We start from the raw sequence: 20,909 nt of genomic DNA, 5'->3' as shown, positions 1-20,909 counted from the left end.
ATACCACCTCCTACCCTGCTATGCTGAATACACGTGCATAAACAAACAAAACACACACACACACACACACACACAGCCCTGTCACCTCACACACACTCCTCCTCCTGCAGCGAAGCTGGCTGCAGATGGATGCTGGTGCATCTTTAATTAAAAAGATAGAGTGAAGGAGAAGCTGAGTATCTCTGGAAAGCAAACCTAATTAAAGCTATACCACATCCATGCCTCTCTGCAGACTCTTCTTAAACACAAAATCAAGCCCATTCTTCTTCAACAAATTAAAAACAATGGATTTCTGTGCCTCAAGAAAAACAAATTATACTACCATATTTGGGTCATTTTTAAACATTTATTTTAGTATTATTGATCCCCTTCCATGAAGTGCATCTGTAGCTGAGAACAAAGCAAAGGTGCTCTCAGCATGCAGTGGTGCGCATGGTTTTCTAGTTATAACAAGAAAACTTTGTTATAAACACATCCTTTTTATATATTATATACAGTATATAACAAGTGATTAGTCGGGCAGGTGCATGGGCGGGACAAAATCAACTCACTTGGATTCTTGGACTGCTTTTCTAAAGTTGACCTTAAAAAAATTAACAGCTACTATTTCGGCATCAAAGCCTTCTACTCGTCTCCTAGACTCTATTCCAACTAGGTTACTTAACTAGGTTACTTAAGTGTTACATTTAGCTAGGACTCCTGTATTAGATATAATTAATATGTCTTCAGCAGGTTATGTACCACAGTCTTTTAAAGTAGATGTAATCAAACCTCTTCTTAAAAAGAGCAGTCTTGATCCAGAGGTACTAGCCTCCCTGATGCGGGCTCCAGGGAAGCAGAAGGTCTGGCCCCCGCGTACCCTCATGTGCCTGACCATCAAGGTCCCTACAACCAGCACGGAGGGAATGCGCTGTTCCACGGGCTGCTTGGAGATGCGCCGGCCTCCAGCTGCTCCTAACCGAGACAGAGGGGAGGGATCGGGTTGGGCGAGCAGACTTCGGCTCCTGGGTCCGCGAGAGCCACGACCGGCTGGATGGACGGATACCGGGGACGAGCTGGAGCGCACACCCAACGGAGGGAAATCCTGCAGGCTTAGGACGTCATACCTGTTATTCTGTGGTAGATCCGGAGGCGGAGGAGGGAGAGATGGGCGAGCCCCAGTGCCCCTGTTCACCACTGACCAGGGTTCACTCGGCTTGAGTGGACTTGAGCTCACTAGAACCGGAGCCACCGCTCCGTCCTCCCTGATGGAGCACTTCCACTTCGCAGGGCGAAGGCAGGAGGTGAGGGGTGCCGGAGACTTGGACTTGGCTCCCTGCTGGTGACAGCGGGACTCGGTGAGTGCTGGTGCCGGAGATCCGGTGGTGATGGAGCCAGTCCACGGCAAGGTGATGTTGTAGAGAGATGCAGGAGGATTTTGTCCCTCTCCCTGAGGTCAGCCTTCAAGCCAAAGATGTTCTCCCTCTGTTTTTAGAGGGTAGGGAGACAAGACTCGCACATGGCCATAATGTCGTACTTTGTAATGGGGATCCGTCACCCTGGGACACAGAACCACCATTGGGAGGTGAGTTTAATTTTGGCCCTGGAGCCGAATGTCCAGGGAAACCTTCCTCACTCCTGGGCAGGCAGCCCACTTCACCAGTTGTTTTTAGATCACATTGAGTTAAAGAAGTTCTTTAAAAATTGGTGCCTTGCTAGTGCAATTCCGTGTCACGACTTATGTGTTTTACTCTTCCGGTGTAAGGCAACCACAGGCCAGATGGTTAAAAGCTTTGGTCGATGGTTTGAAGAAATAAATACAATAAAAGCTGGGCACAAGTGATTTCATATATAAAAACGATAAACTATGTAAAAACAATATTTTCCGGAGCCGAAGTGGCTGGAAATCCAGTGAAATCTAGCGAAGCTGCGCATGCGTAGATTACGTAGACAGTAAAATACAACACAGTAGTCGGTACAGAGTAGTACAGAACAGGGTTACAGCTTATTTCAATTCATATAGTTGTATTACAATCTGGTTTAAGTTCTACATGTTAGTACTGGTTCCTAGAAATGTATTAGAAAAGTGAGATGCATCACGCAGCAGATAATCGCCAGGATATGTTACACTAACAACATATGTTTGATGCTGCTCCGGCAGTTAGCTTAATGATCCTTTACAGTACATATTTGTCAGTTTGATCTAGTGATTAATGCAGTCCTATTAATAAATATTCCTTGCACATCTGTCTCTTTCCTGTATGCGATACATCCTGGAAGGTCTGCGGGCTCTTGCTCCGGCATGGTTGCATTTCCTTACGTCTCATCCAAGAACAGTTGCCCTCAATACTGACAAATGGAAATTAGACCTTATCTGAGATCAGGGGTTGTTTCATTTTTAAGCCAAACATTTTAATCACTGGGTTTTCGATTTTTTAAGCTTTCAGTTGCTTTTTTGTCTGGATATGCTGAAGAGAGGACCCCGTTTTGTAATATATCAGCAACCCTGAAAGTTGATTTATAGATTGCTCAGTGGAAGTAAATAAAAGCCACATAATTAATACTGTTCAATGAATTGTTTAAATTGACTGTGTCAATATTACAATGCAGAAAATGGAACGAGGCACTGCTACTTAAATTATTACAACTATTAGTCATCTTTAGATTTTAGGATTTTTCCAGTTAAAAATTTGACATGTGAGAAGGAGGCGGTGGCTGTGTGATATTTTTGAACAAAGACTTATTGTCAACAAATCCAGCCTAAGCAACCATGAATGTATCTACCAACAAGTATTGTGTCTGTATTCCAAGCCTGATAAATCTTCTTCGTTTGTGCCATTGTAGTACAATATATGTTAAAAAAAGCCACACTTTTGCACTGGGTGACATGTTCCTTAATTACCATGAAAACGCACAATCTCACATAAACAAACCTGCCCCTGCTGCCCTGAGTGTTTACTAGTGCACCAAATGTGGATCAATCCTAGACTGAAAATAGTCCCCAAGAAATGCACTAGTTCCTGTTTGAGTAACGTTTGATTAAAAACTACAGTGACTACAAGTTTTAGGAAATGAATGAGACTATAAATTTATGAGCAGTTTTTAAAGATTTACATCTTCACTAGGCACCAATGGGCCACAGTCGAGAGGATTGACAATAAAGACAATGCTTCCCTAAACATAACCAAGTAGCTGTGGTGATAAAACCCAACCAACATCATATGAATCCAGTGACAATCTATATCCACCTGCTGACAGGGACATCAGATCAGAATGTATAAAGTTAATTTTGGAAGGCAATGACAAACATATTTAATTGTCTAGTTTAGAGGACTTATTAGGCAGCACTAGCTATTTCGAGGCTGTTTAGAAATAAATAAATATGATATGATATACTGTAATTTCATCAACTGGCACAACAACAGATATTTAATCATTAAATGTGATGACGCAGATACCTGTGTTTTGCAGTTTAGAGCAGCCTGCAGGTAGCGCTACTTTCCTCCTGCAGTGACTAATAAAACATGGGTTGTTTCTGTGGAAGTGGAGCAGGCCTGCTCCTTGCTCTCTCTAAGACATTACACAGTATATTATCTGCAGCTCTAGCCATTAGCCTAAAGGTACTTCATTTCCACCGCAACATTACAGGAGTGATTTCCAAAGTAGATAAACTGTTGATAGGCCAAGATCTCAACAGTAATTACATCATGTTTTATAGTACATAATCCCTGAGAAAATGATGAGAAGCTGGATGAAAGTGTGCATCAATCAAATGTAACAAACCCAATTATTGTCAGCCCTCCCTTCTTTTCCTCGCTGCTCACAGCCATCACACATCTCCCCATGACTTAGTCCTGATATGGCAATTACAGCTGTGGAGAGTCTTTGCTAATAACTGCAATCCAATCACTTCACAGCATGCACGGAAGGAAAGAAGGCCCACGATAAATAATGACAACCCGCAATTTACTTGATATTGTTATTTTTACGCCTGCCTCCTCAATAACTGAATCATAAATGTCTTTAATGTGGCTTTCCTTCACTGTCATGGTACTCACATGGCATTTGTTCACACGCGCACGCACACACAAGCATGCACGCACACACGCACACACACACACACACACACACACACACACACACACACACACACACACACACACGTCCTCCATTTGCCAATGATTATGTGTTAATTTTTTTTCTTTCTGTGTGTGTGTTAGTACTGTGTGGAAAAAAAAGTATGTTGCAAACTTAATGGTATTTTTGTGTGATGATGTGTGAAGTGATAGGGCCCTTGAAGGAATGGTTCACGATTAACATTAACAGTATGGAGCTGGAACTGGGAGATAGCTTAGCTTAGCACAAAGATGTGAAACATGATGTGTCTCCTCTTTTAAATCTTTTTTTGGGGGAGTTACATGCTGGTTATATTTTGGTGAATTACAGCTGTGTGCAATGGCTTCCTGGAGTTTTTCCGTCACTGTGAGGCATCCAGATGGCACCATGGCTGGCTGCCATGTCTCCAGCTTCTCTTCAAATTTGCTCTTTTTCTTGTTTTATTTTGTTTTATCTGTTACTCATTCTTTTACTTTTTAGCAACATGTGCAACTCCAAAGTGATCCCTATCAGTTTGATGGAGCAAAACAGATTGGTGTTTGGTGGTGTAAGGGCAACAACTTACATTATATGCATAGACAGATGCAGTCATCGTAGAGATGGGTGGATTGGCAGTGATGCCATCCAAATCCTCATGTACTGTTAAATGATCCAGCCGCCACCAACTCAAATTTATTATTTTGTCCGCTTTAGAGATCCGCACCCGCATGGACATTTCACTTCATCTATACCAGTCCTGCTACAGCAGCCTTCTGGTTATTATTAGTCTCCTTTTCCCTGCTGTACGATGCATTTATAAACATTGTTGCAAACGGAAGCTCTATTCAACTCAACATGTGTAGCTGAGAGCTTGTACTTATTTCTTTTTTGACCCACTTTATGGACTACAAAAGTTTAAACTGACGTTCATTGTAGTCTATACCAGAGAAAATGACTGCCACAAACACTGATGAAAGCAAAAAACTGAAATAAGGTAGCAAAATAATTTTTTAAAAAAGAGAGAAAAAAAACGCTGTCTCATGAACGTGTTTCAATGCAATGTATGGGCGTTATTTAAAGCATTTTTTAAAATGTCTTCAAACACATCAGAAACCAGGAGGAGATCTACCTTTGTGTCAATAATACTTTGCTGCAGAATCAAATCAAAAGATATTCTGTAATTAGTATTGGTGGTCATAGTCTCAGTCTAAAACAACGTTTAACAATGTAATGTGATAACACTTGAGAAGAAAATTTTACTTGGACTACGGATGCACACTTAATATCCTGGGGTTTACATAACAGACACCACTGACAATCTGTGTAACTTTCTGACCACAATTTAGCACACTAGACATAGACCGATCATATAGTCCAGCCATATAGAAGGGGAATTATGAGGGCAGGTGAAACAGTGCAGGGATTAACTGACTACAGGTAGTTAAAAGGTAATGAGATTTTAATATAGTTTATTTAGTATTATTTTTATAGTATACTAGTTTATTATATTTATTTATTTGAATCCCTTAAAATGCATTGCTTTCACAGTATGTGTGTATGTGTGTGTAGGTCATCGGGATGCTACTGCCTTGCTAAATTTTTAGCCACCCTGGCATAAATACTAAAACATTGCTGCATTATCCTGTCTTCTTCTCCATCTGAAAAATGTGCAGATGTCTGTGTGGTTTTACTGTAGCAGCCTGGTGTTGTCTTGAGGCAATTTAATGAAGATAAATGCAGTGAACTTCCATGCGTAATGCCACGGCATACTGCCATCCCTGGCCTGGTCGTTAGTTTTGAAAGCGTTTGATTTGATACGTGGGGGAGTTTTCAATGAGCGGAGCAGACATTGTAAACGTCAATATTGCAGTTGATCATCGTTTCATTTTGAGAAACCAAAATCCTGATCATGATTAATATTTAATGCAATGTGCAGGACATGGACAGGAAAGCCAAATTAATAAGCATTTACACACTTTTTAAGACGCTCAATATCACTATAGGAAAGAATTGCTCTAAAGATACAAAAAAGACTGATTTTACTTCGTCCCCTCAAAGTTAGAACTGAATTTCTTTGGATTTTGGCACCGCTGGCAAGAGAGACAATAACACAATATGCCTGATAAATTGGTCAGGTAGGAGGCAGAGCCGTAAACCATGAAATCTTATTGGACAATCAATCAGTCAATTTTCCTTGCCTGAGCCTGCTCCCACCAAATTGGAGTCCTCCACAGTGGTGAAGTCAACTGGCAATTTGGGAGTGCTGTGCTTTGGGGTACTCTACTTCAATTGAGTCGGAGAGCAGCATCCCCAGAAAGTGCTCTAAACAGAAAGGGCAGCTCAGGCAAAGCAGTGAAGGATTTTCAAGAGGAAAAGCTTAAAAATAATGACATCTTTGGAGGGAGTCTGTTATGGCTGAGAGCTGTTCTAGCCTTCTATAATTGGTGCCACATAAAGCACCATTACAATTTGATTTGGCTATAAACAGACATTTAAAGCTGCAATATTTATTTTCCACATTGCCGCCCCAAAATGGCAGCGAGATGTAACTCTTTAAATTGTGCATACTTCATGACATATAATTCCTGTTCGATAACATTAATGAACTGCACAGAGCAGGTTTCTGTTTACCGAATCAGGTAGACACCGATCTGACTCAGTTGATGTGTGAGATAAGCCTCCCATTAGCTACTCTCTATAAACACATTCTGTAGAATCTATGGGTAGTGGGACAAGATTTGGGTAGCGGAAGTGGTCTTGAGGAAGTCTTGGCCCTTTTATTCGCTGGCTACACTGGAAAGCCCAAAATATTAGCTGTGACCCCCAGAGGCGAAATTGCCGTCAGGCAGATGGCCAGTGGATTTTGAGATTGCCCTCTTGCTAACAATTGCCTTGTGTTTCCTTTTCCATGTTCTATAAGTTAGGTGGGTAACTGCACAAAGCAAAGCTCATAGCTTTCCATACACATGGGTCCTTTGGGGTCCCTGCAGTTTGGGGGCCTCGGGGTAGTTACTTGCTTTGCCCACTTCACAGCCTTGATACCAAACATACCAATGCGCCATCCCCACTAGTATTTAATTTGGCCAAGGTGGAAAGTATCAAAGGAGTGACATTGGGTATTGAATGTGGACTATGAACTACTTCCATTGACATGTTAACTATCTTTACAAATCACCCTGATACCATAGTTGAACCAGAGACAAGGGTTAGATCTCCCCCATATACAAACACTTGTGATCATGTGGTTAAACTTCGATTCTTAGGTCACACAATGTCACATGTTTTATTCAAATCCAATGTTTCTGTTTTTAAAATTATATTTGTTCTATTTCTACAATAGTATATGTATAATATGGCATGGTTAGAGAGCTAACTGAGCTAAAGGCATTTGATTATACCTGTATATGTTTAAAATAGAACATTACGTTTCAGATGACCCAATCAACGTTTTGATTCAACACTCATAACACTCTTCTCTGCATAAAATTCTCACTTTCTACAATAGTATATGTATAATATGGCATGGTTAGAGAGCTAACTGAGCTAACTCCATTTGATAAACAGTGCTTTAGCAACAGTTCAGAAAACACATAGATTAATTTAAAAATTACCAGTATTGTGGAGACAATCAGGGATCGGTTGGATAAGGAATCAGAGACATTAGCCGTCTTCCCCTTCTGGTTTTCCGTCATGTTCAGGCCACTTGGAGGGTCCCAGGTACCAATCTATGAAACAAAATATACTTGTTAAATATTTTAACTGGTTCCAGGACATGGAGATACATAGGTGTTTAATCCAGTTATACAAAGCAGTGTGCCACAGCGCATAGACATAGCACTTTGGCTCATCTAAAATTTCTGCTAATTTGTCCTGAAAGCAGTTTCTCCTTGAAACTTGCTCATTGTGAGAGAAAAAGAATCTCAACTTAACAGCGGTTAAATGCAAGATGCACTTCAGTTTCAGTCTTATATTAAGAAAGAGCAATAACCAAAGTAACAACTACTTGTCTTTTCTGATTGAAACATGCAATTATCGCCATACAGTAAAAAAAAAAAAACATCTATCCATAGTAACTCTGTGCTGGAACATGCTTCTCTGTCTGGATGTGATTGAACACATGTTTGGAAACATTTTACATTGCACTTTTATACCTGTATATGTTTTAAATAGAATCTTGATTACATCTCAGATGAGCCAATCAACATTTTGATTCAACACTCTTCTCTGCATAGATCTACAGTGACACCCCTACTGCCAGAAAAGAATGTCGATATTGGACAGCCCTGCAACATGTTAACATGTTTTATTTATATCCAATGTTTCTGTTTTTTAAATTCTTACTTTCTACAATAGTATATGTATAATATGGCATGGCTAGAGTTAGATACCTTAAACAACTGGTTGAGTTTAGGGAAAGATCATGGTTTTAGTTAAAACAAAGGTTTAATGGGAAGTAAACTGTAGTATTTTCCCTTATCATACGCACTACTCGGCCATCCACTACTCAAACCTCCATACTCCTACTTCCTGCATTGGCATGTAACAAACATTTTGACGCTACCAAACACACACACTACCAAACACACAGGCAGACATGTACAGTACTCAGACTTCCCCCTCCTTCTATTCTGGATACGTGCAGAGGATAATGTGCAGCACCTTTAGGACACAGTTGACAGCTGTGTGAACCTTCAACACTGTAAGGTTGCAATTTCTTATCGACCCCCACAGGGAATAATGTAAAGGATGATCTAGCATCTGGATTGGCCCAGTGGCCTTTGGGGAGGTTGGTGGAGGAAAACACAGAGGAGGGCTGAAAAGGGAAAGAAAGGGGAGCAAACTTGGAAAGTAAGGAAGAAGAGGACGGTGTGATTGTGCCTCAAGGCTTCTCTTGTCCTCTCTCAGCTCTTCCTCAAATCTCTACACCCAAGCCGTCTCATCAGCAACCCTCCTTACACCCCATCCAACCCCACCAGCCTGAGCACAGGGACTACAAACACTCCAATCCACGCCAGCCACACACTCCTCAGGGCTTCGCTGATGCCCCGCACCAGGGCCAAAGAAAGGCTTTGAAATTGCAAATCAACTCTTTAATTCAGGCTTCATGAGGCTGGAGGGCTTCTGAAGGGGTTTTTATTAATAGAGTAAATTATTCATGGAGGTGCAGGCGCACACAGACCAAAGGTCAGCTGCTGAGAGGCGAGCACCGGTGAGGATACTGAAGTGTGAAGTGTTTGTGGTTGCATTTAAGAATATTATTTGTATCAGCAGTGTTAGCAGGTTATCTTCCTGCTGAAATTCCTGTGAATCTTAAATTGATTGCTGGAGATGCCATTTCTAAAGAAAAATAGAATACAATTGAATAGAATAGCATTTATTATGAGTGGTTACATTACGATGGTATTAATAATTATGATAAATATAAATACTATTGCACTTGGGACGATATTGCACATAGTACTCAGTAAACAGAAGGATACTGCACTTGCATTATATTGCACAGAAAAGATGTACACCACAGAAGCACCTATTCATACGAGCACACAAACACATGTCGATGTATATGCTATGACGTGCCTTGATGCATTCTAACTGACACACATACACACACACTCACTCACACACACTCATACACACACACACACACACACACACACACACACACACACACACACACACACACACACACACACACACACACACACACACACACACACACACACACACACAGGTGATGGAGCTGCCATGCAGGGCACTGGCCTGCCCAGTGGGAGCAACTTAGGGTCCAGAGTCTTGGTCAAAGTCAGATGACATGTAGAAAGGAGAAGCAAGGGATCAAATTGCCAATTTAGATTGATGAGTGGCCAACCGGCTTTACCACCTGAGGCACAAAGACAAGACAACTGTCAGAAGATAAAATGTCCACTGTGCAGTGTTTTGCATTTGATAAGCCTCACACCCATAGGTCTATAGTTCTAAGTGGCCTTCCAGGAACCTATTACCTCTTATTACTGACTTTCTTTGTGAACAGTGCAAAAAATCCCCCCAAAAAGAAAACTATTTATTCAAATAGATAAGCTAAGTTACTGATACAATTATTATAATTATTAATCATTCTAATTCTTTGTGAAACATCATAAACAAATAAATATTACTTGGATTTCAATCTGTTTGGATATCTGCAGAAAGCTGAAATAAGCCATATGTCATTTACTGCCAAAAGCCATCTTTCCACTACCGCGCCAAACGTGGATGACATTGAATGGCCAAGGCCAGTTGTATCGGGTGATATCGGTATCAGAAATTAAGGGTTGGACAATATCGGAATATCGGATATCGGCAGAAAAGCCAATATCGAGCATCCCTAGTTATACTCATTGTTCATTATCCCTAAAGAACCTAATAATAACCGATAATATTGGTAGTGCTGCAGAGGAATAATAAATCAGCAGTTTTAAAAAATGTATAACTGCATCGTTAAGTAAGACAAGCTTTATCTTGTAAACATCATGTTTACTCACAAGGTCATAGAGATATAATTAATAACAAATTACCATGCTAAATAACTGCTGAAATGATAAATCTTTATTTAGGCGTCACACAAAGTCATACATAATTTAGAAGTATCATCTGTCTAACATTAATATGTTAACAGAGTCTGAAAAGGCACCAGATTCCATATGCACCAGCTAGCTAGCCACCAGATAGCTAATGGTACCGATGACTAGTGGACATCCAATATGGCTACAAGTCCTCAGTTACTGGCCTGCAGGTACATATGGGCACCAGATTCCATATGCACCAGCTAGCTAGCCACCAGATAGCTAATGGTACCGATGACTAGTGGACATCCAATATGGCTACAAGTCCTCAGTTACTGGCCTGCAGGTACATATGCATTTAGATATGTATTTACACGTACATGTTATTGGGGTATCACTGCAGTTTGATTGACAACCCGCACACAAAAAAGACACACTACCTTCTCAAGCCCCTCCTCCTTCAGACTGATAACATCAAGGTCGAAGTCTGTCCTCAAGCCATTAGTCCGGTTGAAAGTGATTCTTCCGGTCAGGCCATCCCAGTGGGCCTGAAGAGAGGGAGGCAGAGGGACACATAGAACATCAGAGGAGACACAACCGTCAACATCAACACTACAACTCTGCTTTCTGATATGTTTCTGATTTCAGTTTTTTAAACAAAGCAGTCAATGAGTGAGAACACACACACTTTTTCTATTTCTGCCTCTAACTCTTACAGACTCTGAGGATGCATTTGTAACAGTGGGATGGCAATTACCCCATCTTTACAGATATTTAGGAGTGTGATAGGATACAATGTAGCATGAAAGTGGTTCAGATCAGGAAAAAAGGCTTTTTCTCAGGTACGGCAAATCATCACAGGGCTGCTCCGACTAGAAGCCGGGAGACTTCAGGGCCTATCTTTAGTTAGATGAGTGGGAGTCACAGATCTGGAAGTTACTCACTCAGTACAGTCAACTGTGCTAGAAAGCATTTGTCATACTATTTTGACTCAGTGTCTGAATATCTCTCCATTGATACCAGGGCTGTTCACAGATACAAGGATATGTTACTTCAAAATAGAGAATGTGGTTGGTATTTCTGTCAACTGTACAGGTAAGGTACTCCACAAACAGTTATGCTGTCTGTCCAATATATTTCACAACTGCTGGCCATTTCACCCAATAGTGTTCTCATTAATCTCTCTACTTTTCCAAAAGTGTATGTTCGATGTATATTTATATTCAAACAATCCATGATCTAGCCTGGGTCTTAGCTGCCTGTCTCCTTTTAGTAACCACACATTTCTCCTACTCTCCCATATGTACAGTTTGTCGATGTGAGTCCATCTGGCCCCAGATTTTGGGCAAGTCAGGGCTTAACTGAAACAACTGAAGCCTTTTAAACAAGATCTTGACAGTAGGATCCTCTTCAAGACAGGGTATCAAGGTCAGGCCTATTTCAGGTTAATTGATATTGGGGTCCAGTGGTACATATTCCCAAGTCCCAGTCCCAGTGTATGTCAGAAAAAGCTCATACACAACTTGAAATTGAAACACAGAAAAAAGCGACTTTTGGACAGAACCAGAATAAAAAACGTACACATCAAGTAACAAAAATACTATTTTATCAGTGTGGCCTTGACTTTAGAGGGGTTGACTTGATGTGAACAAGTACAGTTCAATCATCTGTGCTGCGTTCTTGTCTCTGGTTTCCAACCACAACCAGCTGTTAAATACACATCAGCTCAGGGACCCTGTGGTTCAACTGTTGAAAACTGGGAGGCAGACTTTCAACAGGGTTTTGGCCTAGCTAAAGGGTAAAAGCTAATAAAGGACCGCACTTCAGTCAGCAAAGGGGTTCTGATACTGGGGTAGACTGACCTGAAAAGGTCTACTTCGCTCTTTCAAAGTGGCCCAAAAAAAACAATATGCTGTATCTCAATTATTTGTGTCTGTGCGTGTGTGTTAGAAATATAAGGATTTCTCCAAAAAGTGGTAGTAGAGGAAAGTCACACAGTAATCAAATACTCTTTATCCTCTCGGGGTTCGACTGCTCCAAATTTTCAGGGCAATGTGCCTTTACATTTTGTTAATTATTGTGTTCAATTGGAAAGTTTGGCACCATATAAGTCAGGGAACATCCTCTATGGATATGGATATGCATTGAAGCTTACAGCTTGGGTTTACGAGCCCTTAGCTATGTTGTTATTTTTAAGCTGATTTTGTTCTGCTTAATTATGCTGCTATAGGCCTAGTCTGCCGGGGAATAATACTTTTCCAGATACTCTGAGCTTCTCTCCTCTCTGTCTGTGTCATTCATGTCTCATCAATGCATGTTACTACTTCACTTCTTCCCCGGAGTTGTTTGTGCTTTGTCGTCCCGTAGGTCTCTGCTGATCGTGGTGGTGCCTGCTGCCGTGGTCCTGCATGACGCTTCCTGCTACTATTATAATCTATAACCTTAGCTGTGCTTGTTTATACTATTCTGCTGTATTAACTGCCATAACATATAGGTCATGTTCACATTGCTATAGATATTATTATAGTTAATGGAAGTGTGTCTGTCTCTGTCTTTGTGTCTGTCTTTGTCTCTCTCTGTCCATCTGTCCATCTTTTCTCTCTTTCTCTTTCCTTTTCTTCCTCCCCAACCGGTCAAGACAGATGGCTGTCCTCCATAGAGCTGGGTCTGTCTGACGTTCCTGCCTGTAATAGGGAAGGTTTTCGTTGCCACCGTACTCTAAGGGGGAATAGTTGGGTCTATGTAAATCATAAATAAGTCATCGAGTGTGATCTATACCTAGTCTGTAAAGTGTCCTGAGATAACCTTTGTTATGATTTGGCACTATAAATAAAATTCAATTTAATTTAATTTAATTTAATTACTCATTTCATGGAAATCTGGAAAGATGTCATTCTATTTTATTATTACCTGCCACAACAGTGATCCAGGTATTGTTTTCACCTTGTGAGTCTGTGTGTGTAAAACTAGGTCCTGGAGAAACCCACTTTAGCAGGAACTCACATAGAAGTGGGTTTGAGTATTTTTCCGGGTGTTTAATGTCTGTCTGTCTGTCTGTAGCCAGATATTGTCTATGCAATGGCATCCCCACTGTGCAAGATACAGTCAGAACACTTTACAGGTAGGTAGCTTGCATCAAAATGAAGGACAAGTTTGAAAATGGGTGTGGTCATATGTATATATACATATATATATATATATATATATGTATATATATATATGTATGTATAATATTTATAATAAAAAAATAATACTACAATATTGTATGGGTGTAGTCAGAGATGTCCTGCTGTCAAATCATTGTCAGAATAAAGATATTTGCAGTCTTGTCATGATCGCTACAAAGTAATGGAGAACATAGGGTTATTAGAGAGCCATTCCAGATTCACAAATGCAGTGAACTGTGAGGCAATTACCAAAAATGTAGATAATGTTGTGTTTTTGTTTCTGCATGGGTGATTAATGCCAAAATTCTGAGAGCAAACCCAAGATGGCTGCCTTCCCCACGGGAGTATGTACACACACTGAAATAAATATTTCAGCATCAATAAATACACAGATAAATAATTTCTATGTTTTCATACTACCTCTCTCGACTGCTTCTGCCTTATTTGCATTCCGTCTCTGTCTGCTTGCCTGAGAACATGTGTTTTTTTGTGTGAAGGTGCTGTGAATGGAAGATAGAATGAGGAGCAGGTAGAAAAGCATCTACCTCTTTGATGAGGGCCATGAAGCGGTTCCCGAAGCGCCAGGGCTTGTGTCGGTTGCACTGTAATGAGCTGACAGTGATCTGCTGAGACTGCTGCACAGCCACGGCCACCACGTGCACTGCATCGTACATCAGCGCGGCGTCCGTCTGCGAGCCGAGACAGAGGGGGGAGAAACACAGAGTCATTAACATGGAATACAGCACACAACAAATCAGTGTCCCGACAGCATGGATCTGTTCAAAATCAGAGAAATATCAGTCTCATGATGGCAGAATCAAAGCCCTACATTAAAACTCAGAGTATGTTTTACTGAGTGTAACAGATTTACAAAAAAATGTAGAGAGAAAGGAAAGAGAAAAAAAAGGAAATATATATATATATTCATATATGCATAGCATATTTATTTGTTTTGTTTTTTTCTTTCATGTCAAAAAGTCAATATGGTTCATTCATCAGGGCGGCTGTGGCTCAGGCGGTAGGCAGTAGAGCGGGTCATCTACTAATCGGCAGATCAGCGGTTCCATACCCTGCTCTTCCAGTCAGCATGTCTTGGACAAAATACTGAACCCCAAATTGCTGCCAAAGCTCCACCATTGGTGTCTAAATTCCATCAGCATATCTGTATGTGCGTGTGAATGAGTGAATAAAGCATGTAGTGTCAAGCCCGTCGAGAGGTCGAAAGGCTGCAAAGGCGCTATACGGTATACTGTAAATGCAAATCCATTCACCATTACCACTTACCATCTGCAGTAGTGTTGCAAATGTATGTAGTACTATGAGGTGCAGAATAAAAGGGTAGAGAAATCCATGGAAAACAAGCAAAATGAGAAATTAAATAAACAACATAATAATTGCTCAAATATTCAATATGCAAAGAAAAACATATTCCAATAATAAATGAATGATGAATAATTTACTTTTTACTTGAAAACAGCTACTAAAGTAAATGACTATCTCTACGTTACCTATAATTAGTACTATATTTACAGACTTATTCCAGACGAAGAAAAAAAAAAAGGGAAATATTTGTCACAAATGACAGAACCCTAAAATAAAAATAAAAACAAAATAAGTAGGCTACACCTTCGCTTTTTCGCCAGAGAAGGGTGTGGTGAGTGTGACACCACATTGTCATGTTGAGGTTTTACAGAGCAATAGGCACATTGTTAACATTATTCTTTTTCATTGATAAATAACCCATATAGAGCAAGCTAGCTAATTTACAGAACAAAGGGTGGCAGTCAACTCTTAAAAGCCTTTGAGAAACTCCTCATGCATGTAAAATTATGTATACAGTAAAAAATGTGTGAAGTAGTGAGTGCAATAGCCACTTCTGAACTACTTTTGCATTCCCTGTGTTCCATGGGTGTTGGTCCAGTGAGTTATAACACTTTGCTGTTTTGGGAAACACTGCAGATATTACAGAAAGGAGGGATTTGAAACTTTACATTATGCATCTATTGCGCATTAGTCCTTTGAAAAAGCCTGGCTCCATCAGCATACAGTAACTGCCCTACAGTAACACAGGTGCGGCTGGCCTGCACTATGGATGTGCTGGTTGTAGTTGTAGCCGTGAATATGGTAATTACTCAGACGAGAGCTGCATTTGTGGTTGAATCTGTGATGTTATAGATAAGGCTACGGGAGCTGAACTTAACCTTTCTCTGCGGATCAGAGGGAATACAAAACATATTGCAAAATGGATTGTGCGAGGGAACACAAAAGCATAGTATAGTTATCCTTTTATATTATTAAAAGTATGAAATCATTTCAGACAAAAAAAATCCCAAAATGTCCCTTCAGGGGGGCAGTGTACAATACAATCATACTATGCTTGTTAAATTCATGTCTGTAATGCTGGATGCACAAATGACAGGAAAGTTTTTGAGCTGCAGAATTGGGTAAAGCTCTGTTTTTGACAATATAAACCATGGTATAAAACAGTGCTGATAACAGGGATGTGCAGCAATAATGTACTTTCTACTCTATATATATACGTATATATATAGTCTTGACAGTAAACAGTTGGTCCAAACATAGGAGTGACACCAAAGCTATCAGAGGAATGCCAGTCATCCACGCTTCATGAAAGAAGCCTATAATTCTGCAGTTCCTCAAAAAAGAAAAAAAAAATCTAATTAGTGTTTGTCTCGCTTGATTGAAAAGCAATCAAAACAGCTCTCTACAGTTGTTGCATGAAAATCATGCCCTAAGGTGCTTGGGAAAGCGTTGTCCTGCAGGAAAAAAATCACTCCCAAACCTGTCATTTCCCCCCATTTGAGCCCTGATTGAGCATAGGAAGGTTTCGGCTTAAGATGCCAGTTTGGCTGTAGAAGCATGGTGAAGACACTCCAGTGGATATTCTAAATGCGTGTGTGTGTGTGTGTGTGTGTGTGTGCGTGTGTGCGTGTGTGCATGTGTGCGTGTGTGCGTGTAGCTGGATCTGCATGCATGGGAGATGTCCAGATATGTTTTAAAATCAATCACAGTCAATAAGCTTGCCTTCTCGAAATCCAGACAGGTTTCAGTGAGTGCCCGCAGGAGTGTGTGATATTAATATTCTGTGTTAGAAGAAGGTGTTGACGCAAAGGGAGTGTGAATTTATTGCAATGTGGGTGTCACCTAGAGGCTGTTAAGTGTGTGTTGGGGGTTATTCAGTATCATTTTGCAGCTACAGGTGTCACCAGCAGTGATATAATGGATAAGAGCCACTTTGACTGACTTCATTTTTTATTTTAAAAATATATTATAGAAATAACCAATGCTACGCTGATTGTAGAATTGGATCCCCGTGATCAATAGGGTTCATCCCTCAAGATTACCCTCACATCATAGAAATCCAGCCATTGTTTAACTTCAGTACCATATAGGTCATCCTGGAGTTGGTACAAGACAAAAGCTTTTTTTATGTGTGCAACATGAAGTTTATCTTCTGGATAGTAGGGATGGGCTTAATTGAGTAAATTTAATGGTAACATTAATGCTTCATTGTTATATTTTTGGGATACAAGTGGTAATTTCTAAACTTCATGGTGGTGCTCAAGAAAAGCATAAAGTTTCTGATATAAATGTTTCACGCTCTGGAGGGCGGGAATGTGCTTGGTTGATTCCATTGCATTTAAATATTATGTGGGTACAATGGGACATTTTAGCCTCACGATGGGAGTAGGGGAAAGGTCAAAGTCAAAAAAGTCAAAACCATTTAGAATTATCTTTGGACCTTGAATGTCTCCAGAGATATCATTAAAATCTTTGACCAGTACTGAATGAACATGTAGAGTGACATCTACATGGCTTTTAGCTGTTCAGCACCTAGACTCTGGAACTCACACCCACTACACATGCGCACTCTGGACTCCAAGTCCCACCTCAAAACACACCTTTTTCAATTGTCCTACTCCATATAATTCTCTGTCCCCCATACATTCTTTTATTTGTTACTTATTTATCTAGCGACACTGTCTTTTCTTTGTATATGTGCATGTATTTATTTGTCGTATTGTATTTACTGTTCTCTGCTTTGGTTTTCTTTTAACATGTAAAGTGACCTTGGGTGTTTGAAAGGCACCAACAGATACAGTTTGTTATTCTTATTATTCTTATTATTATTTTTGTTATTAATATTATTATTATTATTATTATTTTTAATTAAAGGACAAGTACGTCCTTTGAAAACACCACATGTCTTAATCTATCATGTGTTTCCAACTTCCCTACCTTGTTTGTGGCATTTCCAGTCCAAGTCAATTCACTGAGATGTAAATCTTTAAATCTTTAATTTGCTAAAAAAATTTCCCTTTAAAAACAGTAAATAATACATTTCAGAGTGACACATTTGGATGGTATTTTTGCATTGAGTACAACTTTAGTGAACTTTTGTTGAAATGTGCAGCATTGACCAATTTAGCCATCTTGACAGTACTGAATTATAAGTGGCTGGAGAGGATGTCATATTTCAAAAATTAAAAAGATATCATATTAGCTGGGTTACAGCATCAATCGATTTTCACTGCACAATCGACAAGTAGTTACTACCTCTGCAAGCTTTCAGATGCACACAGTGGATGAGTTACTGTGCAACTCTGTGGTGTATAATATTTACATCATTAATCATAATAATAGAATTATTATTTATTATTCAATATTTTTTCTTTTCAAAATATGCATTTTTAATACTTAATGATAACGGGACTCACTAAACCTCCCATTCCTACCTTAAGCTCATCGGACCTCATGCTGGTAAATGCATCGTTGCCTGAAGAAGTGGATGTAGCAGGTGGAGCTAACTCATTAATACAGAGATATGCTCCCAGAGGACAACTACAATACCCACAAGGATTTGCATCATGTCCCAGATCATATTTTTGCAGGGAAAGACTCCTGCTCTCCCCCTTAAATTCCATGTTTCAGATTATCTAGCTGCTGTCATACCCACGGAAAGCAGGTGCATTCATAATCAGGTGTCATACCCAGAGTGCATGTTGGCTCCACAGTGCGTTCATTTTACCTGTGAACTCATGTACATTATATCTAAAAGATATATATTTAAAAAGTCATTAGTTCATATACATTTTTAATTAAATATTATTTCGGCCACTGCTGCCTGTTGTGTATGATATGGTTTATTTGGGAAATCCAAATAAACCATATCCATATTCTGTTCTTTTAAATGCACATACAGTGTGATGATGTTTTATTTGTAAGGATGATTTGCATATTTGCTTAGGGAATTAGCTGATTGTGTTGGTGATTACTCTCACTACCTCCATGCTCCGTGGAATCATCATAGATAGTGTACAGTACTAAAGGAGAAGACACAGATATTGGGTTGGTAGTTTGCTTTTTTTTCAGGACGAGGGTGAGGGGGTGGTAGGAGGGCAGAAGGCCAAGGTTTAAGAGTCACGGTGTGAATATAAAAAAATATTGTTATTCATGGTGGAGGGGAGGTTATGCGAGTTCACTCAGTTATTCAGGGAGGCTAAAAAAAAAGTAGTTGTAGCTCCAGGGAGGGTCAAGATAAAAACAAAAACTAAGTCGCACCCTAGTCACACTCTCCCTCTGATAAATAATGAGCGGTCCCTAAGGTTTGTCTCGACCCTTTGCATGACAGACAACACTCATCATTAGCATGACTGCAAGATGTCCTTGTCAAGGAAATGTAAACATATGCAGGTTTAAGTGTTGACTAAGGCTGTTTTTGTGGTGAAGTCTCTGATATCGGCCTTTAAAGACCTACGTTAATTCAACACAACTTTGAGTTTTTAGGAAGGAAAGACTTCACAGCTTCAGTCTGTCTCTCAGTGCTGAGGGCAGAAGCTGCAGCTCTGTGATGTTCACACTGCCATCCATTCTCACCGCTGTAAACCACACAGACCTACAGGGACCTCATAATAGCAATGTGACACCCTGTCAGTCACAGCACAGATACTTTGAACAGGGGAAGTCAGTGGGATTTGTTGGATAGTAAAACTAAACTTGTATTGTCACCCAGATGGCTGGGACTTGACTGGCGTAGCCTCAGTTAATGATAAACCGACAAATATTCCAGTTGACTCATTTCAGTCAATGCGGTGTCAAAGTTAAGAAAGTATTTCATGAATTAAATACGCTCTTAATTAAAATAAGCAGCCAGATGTATTCAGTTGTGTGCGGGAGTGAGTGAAGATGAGTGGAGGCTTGCTGGAGGAGTTCTGGCAGCAGAGGTTTGAATGTCTCTCTGCTTCTCCCCGGTGCAAGACTCACAAGTACCCGTCAGGCAGACTCGCAAATGATTTAGCAACACCGGCACTTCACTCTATAAACATCTCATTAAAATCAATTATGTCACTCCTGAATGAAATTAAAGCTAAATGCTTTAAAAGCTGCTTTTCCCTTGTGTCAGCCAATATGAGCATTACCCCTGACACTGTCTATTTTTCCACCTTGTTCTCTCTCTCTCTCTCTCTCTCTCTCTCTCTCTCTCTCTCTCTCTCTATTAAATCTCCTAAACTCAGATTGATTTCAACAGTTTTATGATTTGTTAAAATGGCCAGGCAGCTGCAAAGGCCCCCCCTCCCCACCTCTCTATTAACCAACTAGCTCATCAACATTGCCATGGAAACAAAGTGGCAAGAAATAGCTTTTCACCAGACTGGGGCGGGGGGTATCGTTGCCTGACACCGGTTTGCAGAATTATCTTTGTAAATTGCCTTTGCAGAGAGCAGAGCCTGGTACAGAGGAAAAATAAATAACTGAAGATTTAATGTTCACACCCAGATTCTGAACACTGATATAATCCCAATACTATGAATTTAAAATAGCCGCAGTCACTATTTTTTCACCAGTATTCACTAGCTTAAAGAGATAGTTTGGCTTATTTAACGTGGTGTTCTATGAAGTTCTTATCGATTGTACATGACCTACAGTAGATGACGGTCGGCACACTGCCACTTTGGAGACGCAGGCATGAGTATTGAAACGGAAGCTGCTGTGGATTGGGGCAGCAGCAAAACATACGTTAGTCACCTTTAGAAAAGACCCCCCTAGAAAAATCAGGGTTTAAGTGTATGCTATATCTTTGATATTTTCACAGCTTCACCTTGCA

General features: G+C 40.2%; 1 protein-coding gene across 1 annotated transcript in view; it reads right to left on the bottom strand.

The window, feature by feature from the left end:
- Positions 1–20,909, bottom strand: part of grik2 (glutamate receptor, ionotropic, kainate 2) — a gene marked incomplete at its 3' end in the record, with an annotated part of 251,776 nt that overhangs the window by 73,150 nt on the left and 157,717 nt on the right. Inside the window, exons 7-9 of the mRNA XM_083919135.1 lie at positions 14,329–14,472; positions 11,057–11,164; positions 7,686–7,799 (exon numbers count right to left, since the gene is read on the bottom strand). Of these exons, the coding sequence (XP_083775261.1) occupies positions 7,686–7,799; positions 11,057–11,164; positions 14,329–14,472 (366 nt within the window). The remainder of the gene's footprint in view (positions 1–7,685; positions 7,800–11,056; positions 11,165–14,328; positions 14,473–20,909) is intronic.

The sequence above is a fragment of the Echiichthys vipera genome (genome assembly GCF_963691815.1).
Source record: "Echiichthys vipera genome assembly, chromosome: 8".
Classification (NCBI taxonomy): Eukaryota; Metazoa; Chordata; class Actinopteri; order Perciformes; family Trachinidae; genus Echiichthys; species Echiichthys vipera.
Note: the sequence above shows the minus strand (reverse complement) of the source record. Positions and strands in the feature narration are given on the sequence as shown.